This window comes from Betta splendens, chromosome 5 (assembly GCF_900634795.4).
Source record: "Betta splendens chromosome 5, fBetSpl5.4, whole genome shotgun sequence".
In the NCBI taxonomy this organism is placed as follows: domain Eukaryota; kingdom Metazoa; phylum Chordata; class Actinopteri; order Anabantiformes; family Osphronemidae; genus Betta; species Betta splendens.
In genome coordinates, this window is record NC_040885.2 from 9479746 (window position 1) to 9500694 (window position 20949).

The 20949-nt window shown below is 46.3% G+C and overlaps 3 protein-coding genes across 3 annotated transcripts; all 3 read right to left on the minus strand.

Moving 5' to 3' along the window:
- Nucleotides 1–352: 352 nt before the first annotated feature.
- Nucleotides 353–4573, minus strand: LOC114856290 (25-hydroxyvitamin D-1 alpha hydroxylase, mitochondrial). The gene is made up of 9 exons (XM_029152142.3): nucleotides 4276–4573; nucleotides 3638–3828; nucleotides 3352–3542; nucleotides 2947–3147; nucleotides 2423–2586; nucleotides 2172–2338; nucleotides 2010–2091; nucleotides 1699–1896; nucleotides 353–1325 (listed from the first exon to the last, which is right to left on the minus strand). The coding sequence occupies exons 1-9, from the start codon at nucleotides 4501–4503 to the stop codon at nucleotides 1212–1214; spliced, it is 1536 nt and encodes a 511-aa protein (XP_029007975.1). The 5' UTR covers nucleotides 4504–4573; the 3' UTR covers nucleotides 353–1211.
- A 5379-nt stretch (nucleotides 4574–9952) lies between these two features.
- On the minus strand, nucleotides 9953–14002 carry mettl1 (methyltransferase 1, tRNA methylguanosine). The gene is made up of 6 exons (XM_029151445.3): nucleotides 13776–14002; nucleotides 13089–13216; nucleotides 12825–13009; nucleotides 11241–11354; nucleotides 10440–10541; nucleotides 9953–10265 (listed from the first exon to the last, which is right to left on the minus strand). The coding sequence occupies exons 1-6, from the start codon at nucleotides 13853–13855 to the stop codon at nucleotides 10149–10151; spliced, it is 726 nt and encodes a 241-aa protein (XP_029007278.1). The 5' UTR covers nucleotides 13856–14002; the 3' UTR covers nucleotides 9953–10148.
- A 379-nt stretch (nucleotides 14003–14381) lies between these two features.
- On the minus strand, nucleotides 14382–19648 carry LOC114855915 (E3 ubiquitin-protein ligase MARCHF9-like). Its single transcript, XM_029151443.3, has 4 exons — nucleotides 18078–19648; nucleotides 16212–16367; nucleotides 15823–16015; nucleotides 14382–15735 (listed from the first exon to the last, which is right to left on the minus strand). Exons 1-4 carry the CDS (start codon nucleotides 18420–18422, stop codon nucleotides 15416–15418), a joined length of 1014 nt encoding a protein of 337 aa, XP_029007276.1. The 5' UTR covers nucleotides 18423–19648; the 3' UTR covers nucleotides 14382–15415.
- Between the last annotated feature and the right edge of the window lie 1301 nt (nucleotides 19649–20949).

Sequence of the window (20949 nt, forward strand, 5' to 3'; positions counted from 1 at the left end):
TTCTCCAAACTGATGTTACATGTTAATGAACTTTACTATAAATTGTTTCCAGGCAGCTCTTTGGTTTTAGGTTAGACATCATGTTGAGCAAGTTAGTGGAGAGGTTTTGATCCAAATTATTGATCCACAGCTGCTGCAACTCATGTCACAGGAACTTTGATAGTCGGAATTGTGCTTCTTAGAAACAGCTGCCTACGTGCTTTAGCTGGCTTCAGAACGACAATTAGGAACGTGTCTCATGTTTGTAATATTGCCTCATATTGCAGCTGTTGTTGAAGCAGAATTAAATGCGCAATCAAAATGTGAAATTATTGACAGTAACTGGCTCCTCAGGTAATAGTCCAAATAGAGTCGACACAGGTGAACATTTAACTTGAATATTCTTTTATTGACGTTTGCGCTAACATGTTAAATTATAATAAATACAGAGTTCAGATACTGCAAACTGTACAAGTTTACAAACTATGGCTATGTTACAAAGTGGCAGGTTCAGACATACAAATATTAAAAGACAGACACACTTGCATTGTGCTGCACTGTACAATTGTTACATACAACAAAAAAATATGAACACAAACACAAACCCTGAGTGCAGAATGGCCTAGTTGTGGGATTTCAGCGGCACCAGAATTTCAACAGCTGCCAATTTTTGAAAAAAGAAGGAACCAGTCAATACAGGTTTCTCACAGTAAGCACCTTATGAACACACTAGCGAACATTATACCTAGATAACAAGAGCTCAGTAAGAGCTGCTCATATTGGAAACATCGTCTCCACGGTCTGTTAATGATCCGCACAGGAATGTGCAGTCCAGAGTGTAATGCACCAGTAGCATATATGGCATTTAGGGATAAAATTATTTTTTTAAAGGAATCGGTGGATGACCTGCTTGTTATTAGCCCCTGTGCAAATAAGTGGTCAACTGTCATTCTGTATTCTTTCAAAGCCCAGTATTACGTCTGGAGTTCCAGTTCTCCCAGTGCAAAGCCTCACACATGAGCCATCATTCCTCTCGCCCCACGTATTTGACCTTCTGTACGTGCAAGGCCTCAAAGAGGCACAAGGCCACAGATTGAAGGCCAAAGGCTGAAGGTCCGCTCCGATCCAACCGGCTGTGTGCAGCAGGTCGGCGCTCCTTGAGATAACTGTGCCCCCCGACCTCAGAGGGACTCGCTTGCACCTCCACGCAGCAGACAGCTCCGGAGCACGGGTCATCGTTCAATGAACTGCAGGTTAATCATACTTTCAGGAACCAGAAGCGTGCGTGTCATGGGCTTCACAGAAGCCCCTTCTGGGTCCGGTTTCACGTCGAACTCCATTAGGATCTGAGAAGAGCAGAAACGGGGAAAACAGATTTACTACAACACAAGCGAGAGGCGCTGGGGAGTGATTTTTAACACAAATGCCTGGATTAAGTAATCAACTTGGGTAAATAGGCGCTGGACACAGTGGCTTAAAGCCCCTTTCATTTTTTCCACAGTGTTCCAAGAAAAGGTGCAGCAAGAGGATTTGTCAGCAATACTGCAGATCCTGTTAATTCCCTGTGATGCTGTCATGAAATTACACTGTAGTTGTATTAACTATTTTCTCTATGAATATATTCATCTAACACCAGGTTTGGGCCCTAGTGTTTTAAAAGCAGCTCACTAATCTCTCACTTTCCGGGATCATATTAATGAATCCGTCTGGTCCACTCACCCTGGACAGAGCGAGGTACAGCTCCAACTCAGCGATGCGACGGCCTATGCAGCTGCGCTTCCCCACCCCGAAGGGCAGCGAGGCGTACGGGTGGTGGGCCTGCTCCTTCCTCAGCCACCGGTGCGGCTGGAACTCATCCGGATCCGAGAACACGTCCGGATCCCGTGATGTTGCAAAGTGGCACAAGGTGATCAGAGTCTGGATGGAGAGACATCAAGGCGGGACGTGAACATGGTGAATGTGCCCAAGGTTTTCTAGTGAGAACACTGCATTAAGTAATGTGATATTATGAGTGTGGGAGCGTCACTCACGTTCTTGGGGATCAGGTAGTCTCCAACCTGGATGTCTCGTTGAGGAATCACTCTCGCATTAGCCGGGATTACAGGGTACAACCTGGAAAACGACGTTTCCATTTAATACTGACGGCCCGACCTTCAGCGCGACGCGTTCAGGTTCAACCTTCAGACCCGTACCTCAGCACCTCTCTGACCGTGGCCTTCAGGAGCGGCATGCGAGCCACGTCCGCCGCCTCCGGCTCGCGGCGGCCCTGCATCACGTCCAGCACCTCGCGCCGCAGCGACGCCTGCACCTCGGGGTGACGGGACAGCTCGTACAACGTCCAGGACAGGGTGCTGGAGATCTGGAAACAGGGCGTCAAGAGGGGGGGGGGGTTATGAATGCGTGCGGAGGGAAGGGTCTCTGGGGAAGTCGGGGTCAGGCTTACGGTGTCAACTCCGGCGAGCAGGAGCTCTGTGACGTTGCTGTAGACCGTCTTCATGGGCAGCTTGGTTTGGGACAGGAAGTAGGTGAGGTAGCGGCCCTCCACCGTCTCCCCGCGGGCCACCCGCTCCGCCTCGGCCTTCATGCGCTGGTCAATGTGACCTTTGGCTACGGGCACAGATACAGCGGTATGAGCCACGCTGGATATAAACCGGTGATTGACAAGTCACACGACCACTGCATCGGTTGAACTCCCAACTTGATTATTGTGCCTGTCCTTTGGTCTCAGCTTGGATGCTGTTGTCGTGCGTGAGGGTTAAGGCCTTTAATCTCCTGCTTCCTGATCCAGTCTGGACCAGTGTGATTATTTTAAACATGTCAGATCTGGATAAGTCTTAATATACTGCAAGAGTGGGTGCAACGACGGCGGAGCAGCAACCAGCGCTGATCACACTGCGACACACCCTTCTCTCTTCTGTGACATTTTACATGTGCTCATTCTTTTGCTGATGTTTTGCGGCAGCCTACCGAAGCTAAACATGTAGTCCCAGCACTGACAGAAGACCTTCCAGGGTTTGGGGAACAGCTGGTGCAACCAGCTCGGCATCGCCATGGTGAGCAGCGTCATCACAAACATGGTGTTGATGGACTGGATGAAGCGCTCGGTCTCCTCGGGAACCACCTCGTCCAGGCAACCGATCCTGGATTCAAACAGCACCGAGGAAATGCCTGTGGGAAAGAAACCAAGGAAGGAAACAGGACGTGAATGATTGATTCTTTCAGTTGTTCCCGTATCTAATCTGGTTCTTGACACGTTTCTATTTAACAGCAGTCACTTGACAGTAAATGTTTGGGAGCTGCAACCGCAGACTGAACTAGTGTTTAGTCCATTGAAGCTCTTCTTCCCCACGGTAGCGTGAGCAAAAGACGTACCCTCGAGGCCGAAGCGGTAGAACTCGCTGGCGACGTCCGTGACGAGGCCCCGGCGGCGTCTGCTGAGGCGGAGTTTGGCCACGAGGTCGCCGACCACACTGTTCAGCGTCTTGTCGTAGGCCTCCACCGCCTTCGGCCGCAGCATGTGCTTCCCCAGGAGGCTCCTCACCGCCTGCCACTCCTCCCCCTCCCTGGAAACACACGTGCACGGCGGCCAGCGTCAAGCACGCGCATCCGTGCTTGACGCTGGCCGATCTGGACCCGACCGCACCGCGGTGGCACTCACGCCGTCAGCAGCCCGTAGTGGTGCCCTCTCAGCTTCCTGTAGTCCTTCCAGGAGGACAGGTCCGAGCGCATGGGGTGCTGGCCCTCCTGCCTCAGCACCTGCTCGATGAGGGCCGGCTCGGCCACGTGCACCGTCAGGATGGGGCCGAAGCTGGCCTTCCACACGGGGCCGTAGCGCCGCACGCCCTCCAGCTGGGACACGAGAGGGAGCACGGACAGTGTCACAGCTCTGCAGGCAACGGTGCAACTGGAGCCCTGAAGCTGCTGCAGGCTCCTCCAGACCGCGGATGCTTATTATTTATAAAGTACCTATCATCAACCAAAGCTTCTCCTCTACTTAGCAGGAGGGCCCACACATCACAGTGGATCTAATTACAATGGCCCTTGTCTGTGATCATTGCTCACATTTTAGTCTAGTCTAGACTGTGCAGGAGAACGTATAAAAAGCTAAATGCTGAGTCCATCACAACTAGTTTGCACTTCACCTGTACAACTTGCACAAAACTGAAAGCTCTATTTCCAGAAAGTGGAAACCTTAAGTCCACGAGCTATTTCTCTGTGTGTAATAATAATAATAATACAACTAATAAAATACAAAGCCAAACGGAGTCTATTGGGTTTCTCATCACTTTCACGTACCTGTAACTCGTGCAGTCGTGACAGTCCTCGCTTGGCGAACAGGTCCCACGCGAAGCTGACGAGCGACGGTCCGGGCATGTCCTCCAGCGTCCTCGCCGCCTTCCGCTCGGTCGCCTCGGGACCCACGGACGCGCCCTCGGCCCACCTCTCCATCCACTTGACCAGGGGGAAGGCGCTCCGGCCGGACACTCGAAGAGCTTGCTGCAGCATCCTCCTCACTAAGATCATGGGGCGGGGGCCGGACTCTGCTCCTCGGGCTGCCCGTGCTCATCTTGCTCCGCCGGCGGGAGGCTGCATTTATAAGGCGCGACCTGCAGCTCGGACGCAAGCGGAGCCGCGAATCCGCTCACTTTCCGCCAATCGCGGGCGACAGTGCGGCGCAGGCCCCGCCCCCCGGGATGAGACCGCGGGCGCGCGAGCCGAGCGGAGGGTGCGTCCAATCAGGGGCCGCGGCGCGGACCATCCCAGACGCGGCACACGTGGAGGTCCTGGAAAAAATAATAGCTGACTTCAGCGTTAGTCCGTGTGAAGCACTTTGCTCCGACTTATTTAGAATGATCGTTGAGCCTCGTGTGCTTCAAAGACGCCCCCAAAGCCAATGCTGCGATGGATCCATTTATCTGAAAGGGGAACCAGAGGTGTTTGACGCGAGATACGGCTGGATGCTAAAAGGCAGGAAGTCATCCTCTGCCTATTAATGCACACGTTAAGTTGGTTTGTTGGTGGAGGACGTGCTGCAGCTAAGTAGAACAAAAGTCAGGGGAAGCCTTGTCGGGGCCGGAGCTGCTGTGTTTGCCCAGCTCAAACCAAAGTTTTCTGCTGACTTTGTGCTTTTCTCAGTGAGAGAGAAAATCCTGACCTGATTTCATTTGAAGTGGAGCTTTGCCAAAGCACCGGATTGTGAAGTTAGGACCTTGGGACTCTACTCAGAATCTGCTTTGACATTTGCTCCTTTGCTTAATTCGCGCTAATTGGAAAATGTTGGATTGTCCAGTTTCAGGGTCGCGCCGGTGGTAGAACGATAAGCTGTAAAGTGACAGGGCTTCGGGGAAGATCTCTGCAGAGTTAGGGGCGAGTTACTCAACAAGTGCATCAAAAGAGGTTTTCTGGCAAATCTGGGGAAATCTCATGAGATAATGTCAGAAAAGTCCTGAAATTAAAAAAAAAATTCTATCACCCTGAATCACACAGTAGGCCACAGTGACGAAAAGAGCAAAATAAATAAATAAAAATGTAAGCTTGAAGAATTTAGTAGCATAAAAATGCACATTTTCAACATCCAAAACAGGCTCAGCAACAACTGGCTTTAGTTATAAAGTATAAGCAGGCGTCAGTGTGAGAGCTGCACATAAAACCATTCTTTACGTCTCCTGGAGCTTCACACCGTCTTTGCAATGGAGGAGCACAGTTATGACAACGCTACAGTTTGAACCCCGGAGGACGGAGCAGCGTGGGCGACACCTGGAACGCGAGCCCCCGTCCAGGCGGCGGCCCCAGACCAGGTCACGGAGCGTTCACGCGCCACGCGGGGGTTCCACTGACGATGCACGGACGTTCTCACGTCACGTCCTGCTACCAGGTAAAAGGACCCTGCGTTGCACTGCAGCGCTCTGGGAACACGCTGTTTATTTTCGGGGCCAATGTCACGTGACCGCCTGCAGACATTAAGTAAAGTGTGAATGATTTGTTTAGATGGAGGCTGGAGGTGGAGCCAGTCCCATGGGTATAACACGATACTGCTAGCGCAGACTGGGCGCGATTAAGAAGAATAAATAAATGAACCTGACGTGCTTCACTTTGACGTCAGTCTTAAATAAGGTGAAAAAGGGCAGATTAGAACTGCGATCATGGACACTAGAGCAGAGGCGGATGGAATCGATGCATCCCCAGCATCATTGGCCGAAGCCTCCAGGGGGAAAAGGCTGCTATCGGCGGAGCAGCTCCTCACCGCACGTGACCCGACTCAGCCGACGGCTGTGACGGAGCAAAGGTCAGCGCTGCGTCTGTGAAGACGCCGCGTCATCGAGCAGCGTGAAAGATAAACAGCGACCTCTGAAATTCACAGCACCGCGTGCGACGAAGGTCCGCTCTGTGAGGAGACGCCTGACGCAACGCAGTGTAAACAGACAATATTTTACAGTCGCCTCGTGTCACGAGGGGAGCTCCCGTCGACTTCTCCGTCCCATGATTCTCTGGCTCTGCAGCTCAGGCCCCGGGGTCCAGTTTCAGGTCCAGCTTCAGGTCCAGCAGCCTGGAAATTGAAGACCACACACGGTGCTGACACAAAACAACCCCCCCCCCCCCCTCTCCCAAAGCAGGCGTTTTTAATTAATCCGACCCCGCCTGAGAAACAGGGGATTCATATTGATTATGAAAAACATCATAAGGAAAGAATGGCCCCTTTGTGGAGCTCATGGTACAGAATGGCGGGGACCGTCTCGCAGGCATTTCCCTTCGCCGCATTGGCCCCGAGCCCGGAGGTAAGACCCACACGGCCCCAGACTGTGAGGAGTTCACGGCTCCAGACGACCTGTCTGGGTGGCGCTTGAAGCGACTCCGCACACACACACATGAACGGCTTTGTGTTGGCCCTCAGTCAGGCTGCTTTAAACGGCCCCTGTGCATTAGGTCACGCTCCGCGCTCATATTTGTCCCGCAGCCAAATTGCTGCAGCGGCACCAACGGGAAGGTTTCAGAATGATGCTATGATATTAGTGAAAGCTGTTACTTGAAGCCGCGTCTGCGTCCGTATTACGTGAAGAAGTCAGCGTCACGCATCCATTACGTTTAACGGCTTCGTGCTGCATTTAAAGCCCTGAATTCATAAAACGGTTCATTAAAAACGCTAACTTTCACGCGTGCTCGGCCACAAAATCGCGCCAATAACAACAAGCTGCGGAACAGCTAACTCTACAGAAACTATAAAATATACATATAAAAGTTATATACACTGTAAGTTGGCAAATGCCAAGCGAACGCTTGTGGGCTCAGGGCATGTGAGGATGAGGAATAACAACACAGCAATAAAAGTGGCTGAATGCTGGTGTTTCTGGCAATTCATCAGGTTTGAGCCTTTTTTTAAACAAACACTATGTAATCCAGGTGTTAAATATGTGGTAAAGGACCCTTTTAGATTTAAAGCACATTTCTAACTTATTGTTCTAGCTTTTATTCTAAGTTCTAAGTGCCCCACAGTGACAGCAAACGTACGACTGGTTAAAGCTTAATTACCCAGTAAACGTAGGTCTGCAGTGACTTATGACATGAACATGTAGTTTATAGCCTTCGTAACTGTTGATTCTATATATAGTGTCACACCTGAGCACACACTGGACCTCTAAAAGGCAATTTATGAGAGAAGCTTGAGGAGCTACAGCGGTTTAGCCTCTGAGGACACCGATCACCAGCACAGAATGGACCTAACCTTGTTCCTAAGGTGAAATCAATGACATGATAAAGTCAAATAAAACCCAGCGACTTTATCACAAGCTAGGATTTCGCTTCGTGCATTATATAAAAGGCAGCTTATTCAACGCACACAGGTCCAGACGTGACACGACTACTTGGCATTGTGTCTTATTGGGCCAGTCAGCAAAGCTGAATTAAGTAATGGAGCAGCCATTAAGTCATGAGCAGCAGGTGTCAACAGTTAGAGAGGCCACATCTGTTCTGCGCCTCATTAATTACTGGCGTCTATCAGCAGCAAAGTTTACTTTGAAATGTTCCAATCATTTCTCATAACTGATCATGATCTGGACCTAAAATCAAAACAGGACGTGCAGTAAAGGCAGAGGTGATGTTGATGATGCCATGATGATGTACAGTAAATGAAACTGAGCTGTGGGTTGATTGAATTAATTTCACACTATTTTAGTTCTAGACGTGACAAAGTAATTGCAGATAAGAGGTCCGGGCAGGTGAGGACGGGTTTGCTCCACACCAGGAAGGATCTGATGCCGTATTCAAGCCCGCAGCGTCGCAGAGTCACTCTGATGTGGTTGTGGAGACTCTCAGCAGCTCGTTAGAGCTGCACAAGGCACTGAGTCAGGAGTTTCTGTGAAGTCTGGGGTCAGAGATTTGAGCAAGGCAGCAAAGATGCAACATCAACGAGGATCAGGTTGGAAACGAAGGGTCAAGGTAAGTGTCACTGTCCAAAAGCAGGAAAATACTCACATGACTGTGTTTATAGAATGTACGTATGGTTTCATTGTTAACAACGGAGGAGTCTGACATTGGAACAAACCATCATCAGTAATATTTATTTTATATTTTTGCTATTTATTTCCTTTCCTGTTCGCTTAAACCGAAGGCAACGGAATAGGAAACATCCAGCATGATGCTGTTCAAACGTAATAGTCTGCAACCATGTAACCAAGCACCTTTAAAGAGCTTCAGTAAAATGTTCATGTTCTTATTTATCTGAACCTGAGCCTTTTACACCAGTGCCTGATGTGCTGAAGGAAGCGAGATCACCTGCACTGACGAACGAGAGGTGACAATGAAATCACCGACGAACGTCTGAGCACTTTGTTTTTATTATGATTTAATGAGAAAAGTGTCTGGAGGCTATTTAGGTTCTGCAGACAGCTGTCTCAGTGAGCACACTCATAGGGGGATTAACCTTTGACCCCAATAACGCTCCGACCTCCAGATGCAATGGATTCCTTGGGAATGAAGCAAAGGCAACATCCCCATCGCTTCAGGTTTTACTAGTGCTGCCAAATGCTAATAATTAAGTTTCCTTTCGGTGCTTTCAATTAAACCGTTGTTTGATGATGTGACGGTACCAAAATGTTGCACGGCGTTCCTGCCACATGGCAACAATAAGTGATAACAGAACAACAGCTTCTCGACAGCGTCACTGCTGCGTGTTTGTAGTTGCTGCATTTTGCTTTCAATACTGGATGCAAATCATATATTTGTGCTAGATAGTTTTGCAGCTGACAGAATTGGCTTCACTGTGTTTTGAAAACGAGAGGGTGCGGAAAAAAAGGAGTACGAACCACTGGTTCTGACAGACGTTCACAGTAATTTAACCCCTGACCACAGTTTACCCCAGTGAGAGGTCAAAATGATGTCACATTCAGGCACCAATGCTGTAAAACAACACTGAAATATCAGGTATAAAATTCCAATGCACTAGTTATAATAAAGACATGATCAAAGTGGCAATGTTTTCAAGCCGGAGGCCTAAACTTCAGTCATATGTTCAATGTTCTGTAGCTAAAAAGGCCTCTTAAAAGTAACTAAAAAAGTTTTTCGCATCTGGTCCATAGAGTCAAGTCATGGAGGTGGTTTCCAAGTGCAGCCCTCTAACTGGATCACTCTGCCAAACAGAACCTCCAGGCAAAATCACAGTTGCAGCTTTTCCCCTTTAATTTCACCTATTTCTGCTTATTTACCTCGTACACTGTACGTTCATTAGAGGTAGGTTTACTGCAGGAATTTACAGCTCAACAGGAAACCCATCACAGCATTGTTTAGTTTGCCAAAAAGAAACCAAACAACACCACAAATAAGAACCAGAAATGTACCAAGCAACCTCCTAACTGCTTCCATGACATATTCCAAGTCTTTGCAACTTTGTATTCAGTGACATTGTTCTGAAATTTCTTGCCTTGCGTAAATTTTACATTGGTTCACAACCTTTTGTTTGTACATACAACTTATAGAAACAGATTCTTTTACAGTTTATTTTTCTTGGCCAATCTAGAAAAGAAAGTGAAATACACAACATGTCCAAAATAAAACTCAGACAGATAATCAGTAATGATGTACAATAATGAAATAAAGAGAAGTATCGGTCGTCTGCTGGGAGAATAAGCCCCAGTGTCTGGGGTCTTGTTCTTGTTCAGTCTCTTGTGTCCAAACTGTTAATCGGACTCTTCGATCCTCCGGAAAACAGCCAGAAAATTCTTTCCCCCGTTTCGCTGCACTTTCTTTCCTTCCTCTGTGCAGGTTCCCAAACGACTTATGATGACATCATCAACCTGACAAAATGACATTAAACATGGTTATGTTTACGGCAGCAGCAAATAGTAACCACTATAGTTTTTATAACTGCAGTCATAGTATTTATTACTTAGTAATTAGTGTATAGTATTAGTACTAAAATAGATTACAAAAAAATTCAACACATTACTGGCGGCTCCAAATTCACATACCAGTTCCTCTTCTGTGACACGAGTGAACAGAGGATGTTCTGTGAAATGCTTCACCATCCAGATGTGAACTTCCTCCACATCTGTGATGGTGTAGACCAAACCCTGACGAGACCAGACAAACAGAGGGAGGTCACGAACACAGTCCAGTCTGAGTTTCCTCATCTCTGCAGTGCAGAGGTCTGTGCTCAAACGATAAAAATAACCCACAGACAGAGGTCACTCACCTCCATGCCTGCAGTTTGCTTTGCAGGCTGAACAGATAACGTTACTAGAACTGGAGTTTCTTAGAAAACTCAGGAATGGCAAAGGTTTCCACATCGGTGCACGTCAACACTTTGTCTTTTAATTTCAGGGAAACCAGGACAAAGGTGCCTTATCTGGTTCATGTTAATCACACCTGTTTAGGTGCAAATCAGAACGACTAGCAACCTTTTGTCATTAACACACACCTACGTGCTTTAGAAATGAGCATGTTCAATAAAAGAAGCTGTTGTGTTTCACATCGTATACTGTGTGAATCAGCAGGAAGCTGGTACAGCCTGACTTTCACAGGAAGCCTCAAAGACGCTTGTCTGAGTCTGGAGGAGCCTAAACGAATCATTGGCCGACACTTCCTGCACTCAACAACCCAAATGTAGTAGCAGCGCATCCTGTCATTTCACATTTTGACATAAAACATGGCCTCGTCTTCCAGAGGCTGAGGCAAACGCAGGACATTTTACGGTGAATCACTTCAAGAAGAATTTCTGTTTATAATCGCAGCATTTTAGCAGCTGCAACAAGTCTGACTCGTGTGCTCACCCCAACTCTCAGCGTGTAGGCGTACTCTGCCAACAACGTGGAACTAATGATCCTCCATTTGTGTTTGGTTTTCTTAAAGTGGGGGTCGGGGAAGAGAAAAAACATCTTGCTGAGCTGAAAGACAGAGTGAATAAATTGTTAGTTTGCTAATTGTTATATGATCATGCCCCTAACCTCTAACACTACAAGTGCCTGGATCTTGATTCAACACTAACCACCTACCTTTACATTAAGTCTCCAGGCAGTCGAGGGCAGTGGAAACTAAAGCAGAACCTGACCTTTGGGGAGAAAGTTCTGTTCTGGCTCACTAAGTTTTAGCAAGTAAAAGGGTTTCATTACTACACAAGACATCAATCCTTTTCTTTGTATTTGTGTTGACTCTGATGCTATTATTAGTAAACTGCACAAACGCCATCAGACATGTCTCCTCCTTAATATTTTGTGGTTGGAATTTAAGAACCACAAATGGTAAAATGGGAATTTCCCTTCTCGATTATTTTCCATAAAGTTTCCCAGTTCCCTGTTTTTGTAAATGTGCAGGCCCCATTGATATTCGTGTGGATACCACATTAAAAACCTTCCCAGCCACCTTTTTTGTTAGTAAAATAAATAAAGTCAGGTACAGACAGATAGACGTGGGGATAATAACGAGGGAAAGCTGCAGCCTCAGGCGCCACTTCAATGCGTGTGGAGGAAGGAAAATCACTTTGAACTATTTTTAGGATTACAAGAAAGAATGAAAAGCAAATGTTTGTCACACACACATACAGAAGATACAGTTTTGTTCAAATCATGAGTGAGAAAGTCAGCTGATACTAAAGTTTAAAAACTTTCATATTGGGTATAATTTTCCAAATTAAAAGATGAATTAAAAGCAATCTTTAAGCATCTTTGCCTAAACTGTATCGTTCTCTAAGTGACTTCAATCCTGAGAGGAACTATGCTTCATAAATAACACCGATATTGTATAAGATTTAGAACATTAAATAACCGCATGTGCTTTTAAATGAAACACCTACGTAATGGCTCCACTATAAATGTGTCAGTGTTACAGCAATTACCCTCCTGCGTTCATTTGTGCGTTTATGCTCGCTCAGGGCGTCTGAGGTGACGGTTCTTTAACGTTGCGTTGTACCTGCTACACTGAGCCCACTGTGTAATATAAGGTGAGTTTCAACAAGCCATAGACTAATGCAGCTAATTGGAACGGGTGAATTAGGTCTCGCACTGCTCTATGCTTAACTTGCATGTCAGTCAAGGAGCCCATTGTTGTGAATTCTTGGATACATAAAGGAATTACATAAATAAATTCAGTCCATATGTGAACGTGGGGGAAGTAATTAGCTTCGGTCCACAAAATTGGGCCTTGTGTCGTCTTTGTTCCTTGGCAGTGCCAAGTAATTATTGGCCATTAAAGCCCGTCTGTGCATAAGGATGAATAAAGTTGTCATTCACCACATCTACAGCTCACAGGGCCCTTTATCATTTGTTTTAGCTCTTGTGGGTAAGAAAATGGCAGAATTCACCTCCTGAAGACGAGTATGTTTACGAACAAATGCTCTGGTTTATCAGATGCAGACCTACCTGTCCTTTCAGAAAGAAGTTGGGGAGGTACTTCATCGCGTTGCTGCGAAGGCAGGCAATGTTCTGATATTTTCCAGGTTCAGAAGCCCGTAGTCCCTGGATTCGATCTCGAACATAGTCAGACACTTTCACCCGGATCTCCAATCCCAGCATGAGCTTTTCGGGGAACAGTGGAGATAATTCCACTAAAAGGACAAAAAACATGGTCATGAATGCAGATAAATAAAAAAATAAATTATTATATTTGCATGGGCATGTAACTACCTAAAAGTCCCCCATATCCACATCCAATGTCTGCAAACTCAACTCTGGGGATCTCCTTCTGAGACGGGTCCCCAGTGAAGAATTCTGGGTAAAGTTGGGACCAGTCCATTTCTCCAGGACACACAGGGCTGAGGAGGAGACCCAGGTTTTTGTGTTAAATGTGATTTGGTGTTCTCCAGAAACACAGGCATAATATTCCACTAAATACACTATTTAATATTGAGATGCAATTGTTCAATGTGACTAACTAGAAGGCTCCACTTCTACTTATCCCAGAGGATGCCGCCCATGGCTTTCAATAAGAAATTGTAGCTTTTGCCAAGCACCATGTTAAATATGTGCTTTTGCAGCATTTCTTGATCATGTTTATTTGTGGCTTCATCAGTGAAATGTTTTTACGGACACTAAGTTTTGGAAATATTCCTTAACCCGCGATCCATCACAGAATCCTGCCCACACACTTATGCCTTGTGTCTCCACACTCTCGAAATCCTTTGATAATAATATGTACTGTAAATATGTAAGACTGGTAATATACATTATATTGAGACCAACCCTCTAACATGCTCTATTCTATATCCAGTTGGTTAATAACTTGTTGCCAGTTAACTTGGTTAGTAGCAATTACATTCTTCAAGTGTTTTACTGTACTGTCATGTATTAAAGTTAGACATAAACACAACTCACTAATCAAACGTGTGGTGCGCCATCGGGTTTGAATGGGCACGTTGTCTGTAGTACCGCTTCTGGGGCATTGACGAACTCATGTTGGAATCAAAATCAGATTTCACTCCCAACAACGTTCGATCCTTCACTTCGTTATTAAATGAGCCTAAGTTATCTTGAGTTCTCCGCTAACATGGAAATCACGTTTATTTTGTTCGCAGCGAATGGGTCGCAGCGTTTATACGTCAGAACATACGTCATCACGCGCCTCTGGGTTGCCATGTTTGCTCAACCATACGAACGCTTCAAGAGACCGTTGCAAGTTTGTTTTGTAATTGTCCTTCATCTGTTTTTCAAATGCATGCAACAATCATTAAGAATTGGAGATTTGGAAGCAAAGCAACATGTCACATTAGGTGTCACAACAGGTAGAAATCTAATTCAAGCACACAAAGCCAGACTTCATAAGTATGAAACTAATAACCTGTTAATGCAAATATTTGTAGGTCCTGAATCTTGAAAGAGAAAATAGTTATGCAGTCGCTTTAAATCCTAAAAACCTATGGAAGAAAGTTTGTTGTGTTTTATACTGATGTACGAATTACCCCAACCACAGTGCAAAGTAGCTCTAAGCACAAAAGCCCTTTGATTTATTGTATGTTGCAGTTTAGTTTGAGAAATAGTTTTCAGTTATGTTTATATCACAGCACATCACATTACCTGGGTCCATCACTTCTGTAATGCCAACACATGATGATTCTTGTCAGTTTTATAGACATTTCAAAATTAAACAAATAAGGTACAATATGGGTTAAAAAGAGAAAATGCAGTATTGATTTTAGCATCTGGAAATGGTGTGATGCTGAGATGGGACATTTTAAACAAATATCCATCAGAGAGGCAGAAATCTGGTTGTTTATTGTCAAGGGTTGGTAAAGGGGTGAGTTCACAGGATAGGTAAGTACTTTAATATGGCAAACTTCCCATAACATGTTCTTTATTATTTCCTTACTTGTGAGATGTGTGTAATTCTACCAATGCACATGTCACATTAATAAATCCATGTTGTTGCACCGACATAAAAAAGCTCAGTTTTTCTCTGAGACGAACAAAAGGTTTACTTGAAGACACAAATTGTACTTGGAGGATATGTTTTAGGGAGGATGTTTGGAGCTCTGGAATGTGGCCTGAGACATCAGGCTCAGATCTACCAAGTCATTGCAACATTAGGGTCTGGGGCCATAGTGATGAACGTCACAGTCATTTTCATCATCAAACTCTCCAATACAGTTGGACTTAGAATCAACAATTTTTTTGTTATTTAGAAAGTGAAACAGTACAGTGACATTTTAAAACATTTGTCAAGTTGGTAAAAATGTTTGCTTTATGTAATAAAGCTGTTTCTTTTCAAAATTGTTTTATTTTTCATTGTCTTTGTTGTGTTTTCACAGTTTCTAAAATCTCCCATAACACTGCAAAATTCTGCCTTTGTCAAAAACCCCGGAACATTTTCTTTCTTTAAATTCAGTGAGAAGCTGCAGACGAAATGTGACTAGACGTTGTCTGCAACGACCAGTTAAGTGTTGAAAATCCAAATGAACACTTTTCTCTTCCCTTCAGACATCGAGGGACATTCGCATGTGCGTGTGCGCCGCCCAGTTTCATACAGTGGTCACCCTCATGACCACTTCGTGGTTGGCATTGTGCAGGCTGCTGGGCCTCAACTGGCTGAGGATGTGCAAAATAGTGTAGCCACAGTGGTGGTGGAGAATAGTCCTGACGTGCCGACCCGCCCGCTGCCCGCTGTCGGCGGCGGCGTGAGAAGAGGTCCTCTCAACACGCCCCGCGTCTTTACTGCTGGAACTGATAGGGTCATCTACGTCCTTCGCTTTCTCATAATTCAACACCTTCCACTGCTGGTTCACCGCCTGCCAGCGCTTAAAGATCCGGTACACCGACGAGCCTTCGTGGATGATGAGACCTGGACGAATCAACAAAGGGTTACGTTTAAAAAGCCAAAGACTGATAGAGGGTTTGTCTCATCTAAGTGTCCGAGCATCTGCCCTACCTATACAAACTATGTCCATGAAACCGTACATGCCGTAGCATATCTGGAAGAGGAGGTCCTGCCGCTGCCACTTGGCTGAGGGGCTGAGAGACGACCACACTAACCAGGAGATACTGGCGATGAGGAACAAGGAGCCCAGGATGATGGCTGCAATCTGCACCTTCTCAATCACAGTCAGAGAGATAGCCTGCCACTAGAAACAGGCACAGAACCAAAAAGAAAGAACAAGAAGATGAAGAATCTGCTGCTACGGTCCTTCTATCTACTGTCCACGTGCAGCCCCTCATAGATTTGTTATAATGAATCTTCAAATGTGCATAATCTAATATCTAAATATAATGAAAACATTGTTGACCTGCAGGAACTCCGTCCACGCACGCAGACTGTACCTGCAGTGGGTTTTTAGTGCTGATGGCCAGGACCTGGTACTTGAAGTAGCAGAGCTCGCAGCTCCAGGAGCCTCTCTCACTGATCCAGCGGATAAGGCAGGACTGGTGAGTGCAGCGCACGGAGCCGTCACAGCGACAGGGGCTCAGCAGCTCCCCCTGCAGGACACAACCAGCCACTGCATGACACGGACATTCACAAAGGCCTTCGGACGCAAGGCTTTATTTGACGGCGAGGAGAGCGTGACCTTGTTGACATGAATGGCCAAACTGGAATCCAGCACTCCTCGCATTCTAGTGTTCTAAGGCAGACTGTGGGTTTTTAAATGGCAAACAGTTCGGAGCAAGGATTGCCAGAAAAGTGTGTGAGATGTGCGCATTTCCACCTTTCCAAAAAAACTCGTGGCTGTGATTGAATGCCGTTTACATGTTAATTGATCTAATGAAATCCATGCATTTATATAAATTGTGGCACTGATTACATCTCAGATTTGCACACTTGGGGAAAAGACTGGCGCCATCACACGACAGAATTCAGAATTCCTGGGAAATGTTGTTTCCAACAAACTGTGGAAAGCAACCGCTCCTCGTTGTCACGAAGATATTTTAGGAGCCGTTGGAGATAAAGGAAACGAGCAGCTCCCGTAGATCATTTTGTTTGCGACGTGTTCAGGAGCTGCGCCTGATAATCACTCCTGCGCTGCAGACAGATCAAAAGCAGGCTGTAATAGCGTGAGACGCGTCGCGCGTTCCTCAAATGCCACCATCCACGAAAGGAATCACGAGGCATGTGGTGCAGGTTCCCGTTATCAGCGCGAGATTCCCCGAGGCCCTCGGACCGACATCGCTCGCGCCCGTCTTTGTTTTCTGTCAGCCTCCGGGTGATGCATTTGATTTTCCTTTAATTAATTGAATCGTGGCTCTCTCCAGGAGCAACTTTGCCCGATTCGACGCGCTCAGGCGTCCACGGCTCAGACAACGATGAGGGTAGCGGTAAAAATACAAGCACAAAAACGTACACGAGCCCTCGCGTGAGCAGCGAACGCTCGAGCTGTACTGTGCGTGAACTCCCCGTAGCCCAAAGCTGCGATCAAAGGTTTGACTCGCGCATTAACGATTCCTACTGAAGAGTCCATCACGTTATTGAACTCCTTTACTCAGCATCAGCAAGAACGAGCAACTGCTGAGAACGGTCCTTTATGGGACATCATTGTCTGAAACTCTTCTCCTTCTGTTATTTTATTTATTTCAAATGATCTAATTTTGTGCATCAGATGCTGAAGCTTCCAGGAGGATTTCACTCAACTGGCTTTAACCTCCTGCTGCTTCTCTCAGCATCTGATGCTCTTCATCTGCCCATTGACATTTCAGTGAATTTTGTTTTTGGCCTTTATAAACATAGATTTCACTTCACACTGGTGCACACTGAAACTATTTGATCGTGCCCATTACTGACTAATGTATCAGCTGATGGTACAAGCCACGGGTTTTACACACAGGTCAGTTCTGATGACTGAGGGCTGCCACTCAGCCTGCAAACGGCTGTTTTTGTAAAAGCCTCTGGCATTTACCAACTAGTGCCACAAAAACTCCTGTTATTGCAAATTAATTCAAACTATTGAACCAAAAGTCGTTGTCAGCTTATTTTTGAACCGAGTGCACCTTTCAGTCAATAAATAATAGGTGGAGAAGCTGAGGGGCTTCGAGGTGCGTGGTCTCCCAGAACTTGGCGGACGCTTCCTCCACCTGAACGCCACGTGCTCCGAAGCGCCTCCACGAGCCCAGGCGTCTAAACCCGAACCGTGGGAGGCGCAGGTGCCGCCGTGACGCGCGTGCCTCCACACCGACGCCTCTCTTGACCAGCCTTACCTTCTCCGGTCCCTGGAAGCAGATCCGGCACTGCGGCGACCGCATGCCGCTCTCCGAGAAGCTGGGCAGGGACGCGGCGTCCAGGCTCTCTCCCTGCGACTTGGCTCCATCCGCGTCCTCGAACGCCAGGCTGCGCGGTCGCGGGTCGGAGCCGTAATATTCCTCCTCGTCGTCTCGTCGGGAGCAGCTCAGCGGCGGCCAACCGCAGCCTCTCACGGCGAGCCCCCGCATGCTGGCGTGTGTGTCCGGGTCTGTGCTCGTAGCAGTCCCCCTGCTTGATCCGGAGCGCATCAGTAGCAACACTTTGAGTTCATTGAAAAACAGTCGGATCCGATACTTAAACATTCTTCGGCAGTTTGACTACACAGGTACAACTGCTCTGTGACACAAAACAGCCGTAGCTCAAGTGTTAAGTGTCCATTATTATTATTATTATTATTATTATTATTATTATTATTATTATTATTATTATTATTATTATTGCATCCGAACCATTCGGTATAGGCTAAAAGCAGACAGTTCACATCCTAACAAATAAAATACACATCTCGGTCAAAAAAAAAAAGGAAAAACATGATAGGCTATGAGATCAGCCCATAGCTCTTTGCATATCCTGTTGTTATAGCATGTGCACCGCAATCCAGCCAATAGGGAAGGATTATCCTTCATGGACAGAGGCGTTTTCTTTCAGGATTCAATGGAGGCTGGGAGCCACGAGCTGTCAGGGACCAACATGAAAGTCGGCCGGGTCCAGGAGCATCCTCTGATGCCTACATCCTCATCCAGTTCTCCCTCCCGATGCTTTAAATCAGCAGGAGCCGCTTTCAGTACAACGTTGGAGTCTATTTATCACCATGATATTTAATGTGGTTGATATTTAATCCTATTAGGAGCCAAGTCTAATCCGACTTCGGAGTTTGCCGTGTATCTACGGAGAGGAGGGAACGAGACGGTGGCGAGCGCGCGTCCTTTGTTGTCTCGCTGTGGCATCCATCAGCCCAGCGCTCTCTCCTCCCGAATCCTCCTCCTCGTCGCGCTGTAGCTGGTGGCGTGTCTCGTGGATGGAGCCGCTCTCATCCCGCAGCCCCGGCTGCAACTTCCAACCTAGCCGCCGATAAATACTGAGCAGCAATAAAAGAAACCCTCGACAACTCGCGGCTCCGCCACTTCTCCCGGTTTCCCGTCCATCTCTGCGCCACAAATCAGGAGGAGACGGAGGATGCCAGATATGGATCCCGAATACAAGACGAGCCCGGAGCGGTCTGCGAACGGCCCTTCCGGGTTGTTAAACACACCATTCCCAAATCAAGCCTTGGGCCTTGGTCAACCAGCAGAAAGAAAACCAAAAAACAAAAGGCTGCTTTGCGCGTGAAGCTGTGGCGACGTGCCTGGTTCGGGCAGGCTGTGCCTCCTCCTCGCCTACATCTCTGGGAGGTCCAAACTTGACCGCAGAGCGCCACGCGTCTTCATCCGCAGCTCAGGGGCATTAAAACAGCAGAGGATCTCCATCCACAGTGGGGAGAGGAGCGAGAGGCTGCTGTCCAAAGTGTTGATGTGACGGGGAGACCACGTGTTCACGTCTGTCGACCGTGTGTGTGAGGGAGAGCGAGCGAGAGAGAGAGAGAGCGAGAGCGAGAGCGAGAGAGAGGGAGAGAGGGAGGAGAGAGAGAAGCTTTCATAAATTCGTCTGTATGTTAACATAAGCGTTACAAAATAATCACTATCCACAATGTCTGCATGTGAGAGGATTAAATCCTTAGTGAGGATTCATATTTTTAATGTTATGGCCCTTACATTTATTTATAAGCAGTCGACCTGAAGAATAAACACATAATATTCATAATTTAAGCAAATAATAGTGTATTATAACACTATTTGTAAGTATTTTTATTGTGATCTTTGCATGTAATATATTTTGACAGAATACATTACAGAAACGTCCATGTTTCAAATCTTTAGTCTCTCCACGGCGGAGCTACACAGTGTTTCCTCTGCGTGTCTCCTGGTCGGACAGCGAGCCCCGGAGCGGCGCGGCCTTTTTAGAGGAGCTCTTCCCTGTTCTAGACGCTGGTGCCAGCCACCGTTCCAGTCTGCAGGCCACTGTCACTGTAGCGCATCCCACTGCTCACCGAGTGTGTGCAAAGACTCACAGCGGCTCCTTTCCGCCCCTCTAGCAGTCAGCAGGAAGCAGTGGCTGGGCAGACACTCACCACAGCACGAAGCCCCGTGTCCCAAATGTATTTGTTGTTGAGGAAAGAACTGCTGCTGAGCATCTTTGATTTTATTTCCAGACCTTGCTGGTCTAAAGGCAGGCAGACATGAGGTTGGTTATTGTGTTTACTTCCTGGGTCATTTCTGTTTTCCTGAAATATCTTTACAATTCTATTCGTAATATCATCTGCACATTTTTGTGTCACTGTTTCATTGCTTTTATTTTGAAAAGAAATATCAGCATATAAATAAATAAAAGCAGGTTTTGTAGTTTGTGCGTGAATGACTAATTTATATAATAACTAATTAATAACTAATTAAATCGTTCCAGCACATCTTATTTATGCACGTTACCTCTTGTAGACACTCACAGTATATATATATATATATATATATATATATATATATATATATATATATATATATATATATATATACACACACACACACACACACACACACACACACACACACACACACACACATATATATATATATATATATATATATATATATATATATATATATATATATATATATATATATATATATATATATATATATATATATATACATATATATATATATTTACAAAGGTTGATACAGTAACATAAAGTAAATATCCCCAATACAAGTACCTGTAGTTCTGCATTCAAAAGGT

Bases quoted from the DNA above. Each gene is read 5' to 3' on its own strand.
- LOC114856290 (XM_029152142.3), bottom strand. From the start codon at position 4,503: ATGATCTTAGTGAGGAGGATGCTGCAGCAAGCTCTTCGAGTGTCCGGC. The intron at 2,339-2,422 runs GTAAGCCTGACC...CCCTGTTTCCAG, and splicing joins TGCTCGCCGGAGTTGACACC to ATCTCCAGCACCCTGTCCTG. The intron at 2,092-2,171 runs GTACGGGTCTGA...GTCGTTTTCCAG, and splicing joins ACGGTCAGAGAGGTGCTGAG to GTTGTACCCTGTAATCCCGG.
- mettl1 (XM_029151445.3), bottom strand. From the start codon at position 13,855: ATGAGTTCGTCAATGCCCCAGAAGCGGTACTACAGACAACGTGCCCAT. The intron at 13,010-13,088 runs GTAGTTACATGC...TTGTCCTTTTAG, and splicing joins TGGATATGGGGGACTTTTAG to TGGAATTATCTCCACTGTTC. The intron at 11,355-12,824 runs GTAGGTCTGCAT...TCTGTCTTTCAG, and splicing joins ACTTCTTTCTGAAAGGACAG to CTCAGCAAGATGTTTTTTCT.
- LOC114855915 (XM_029151443.3), bottom strand. From the start codon at position 18,422: ATGTTTAAGTATCGGATCCGACTGTTTTTCAATGAACTCAAAGTGTTG. The intron at 16,368-18,077 runs GTAAGGCTGGTC...TGTGTCCTGCAG, and splicing joins GCTTCCAGGGACCGGAGAAG to GGGGAGCTGCTGAGCCCCTG. The intron at 16,016-16,211 runs GTACAGTCTGCG...GCCTGTTTCTAG, and splicing joins GCACTAAAAACCCACTGCAG to TGGCAGGCTATCTCTCTGAC.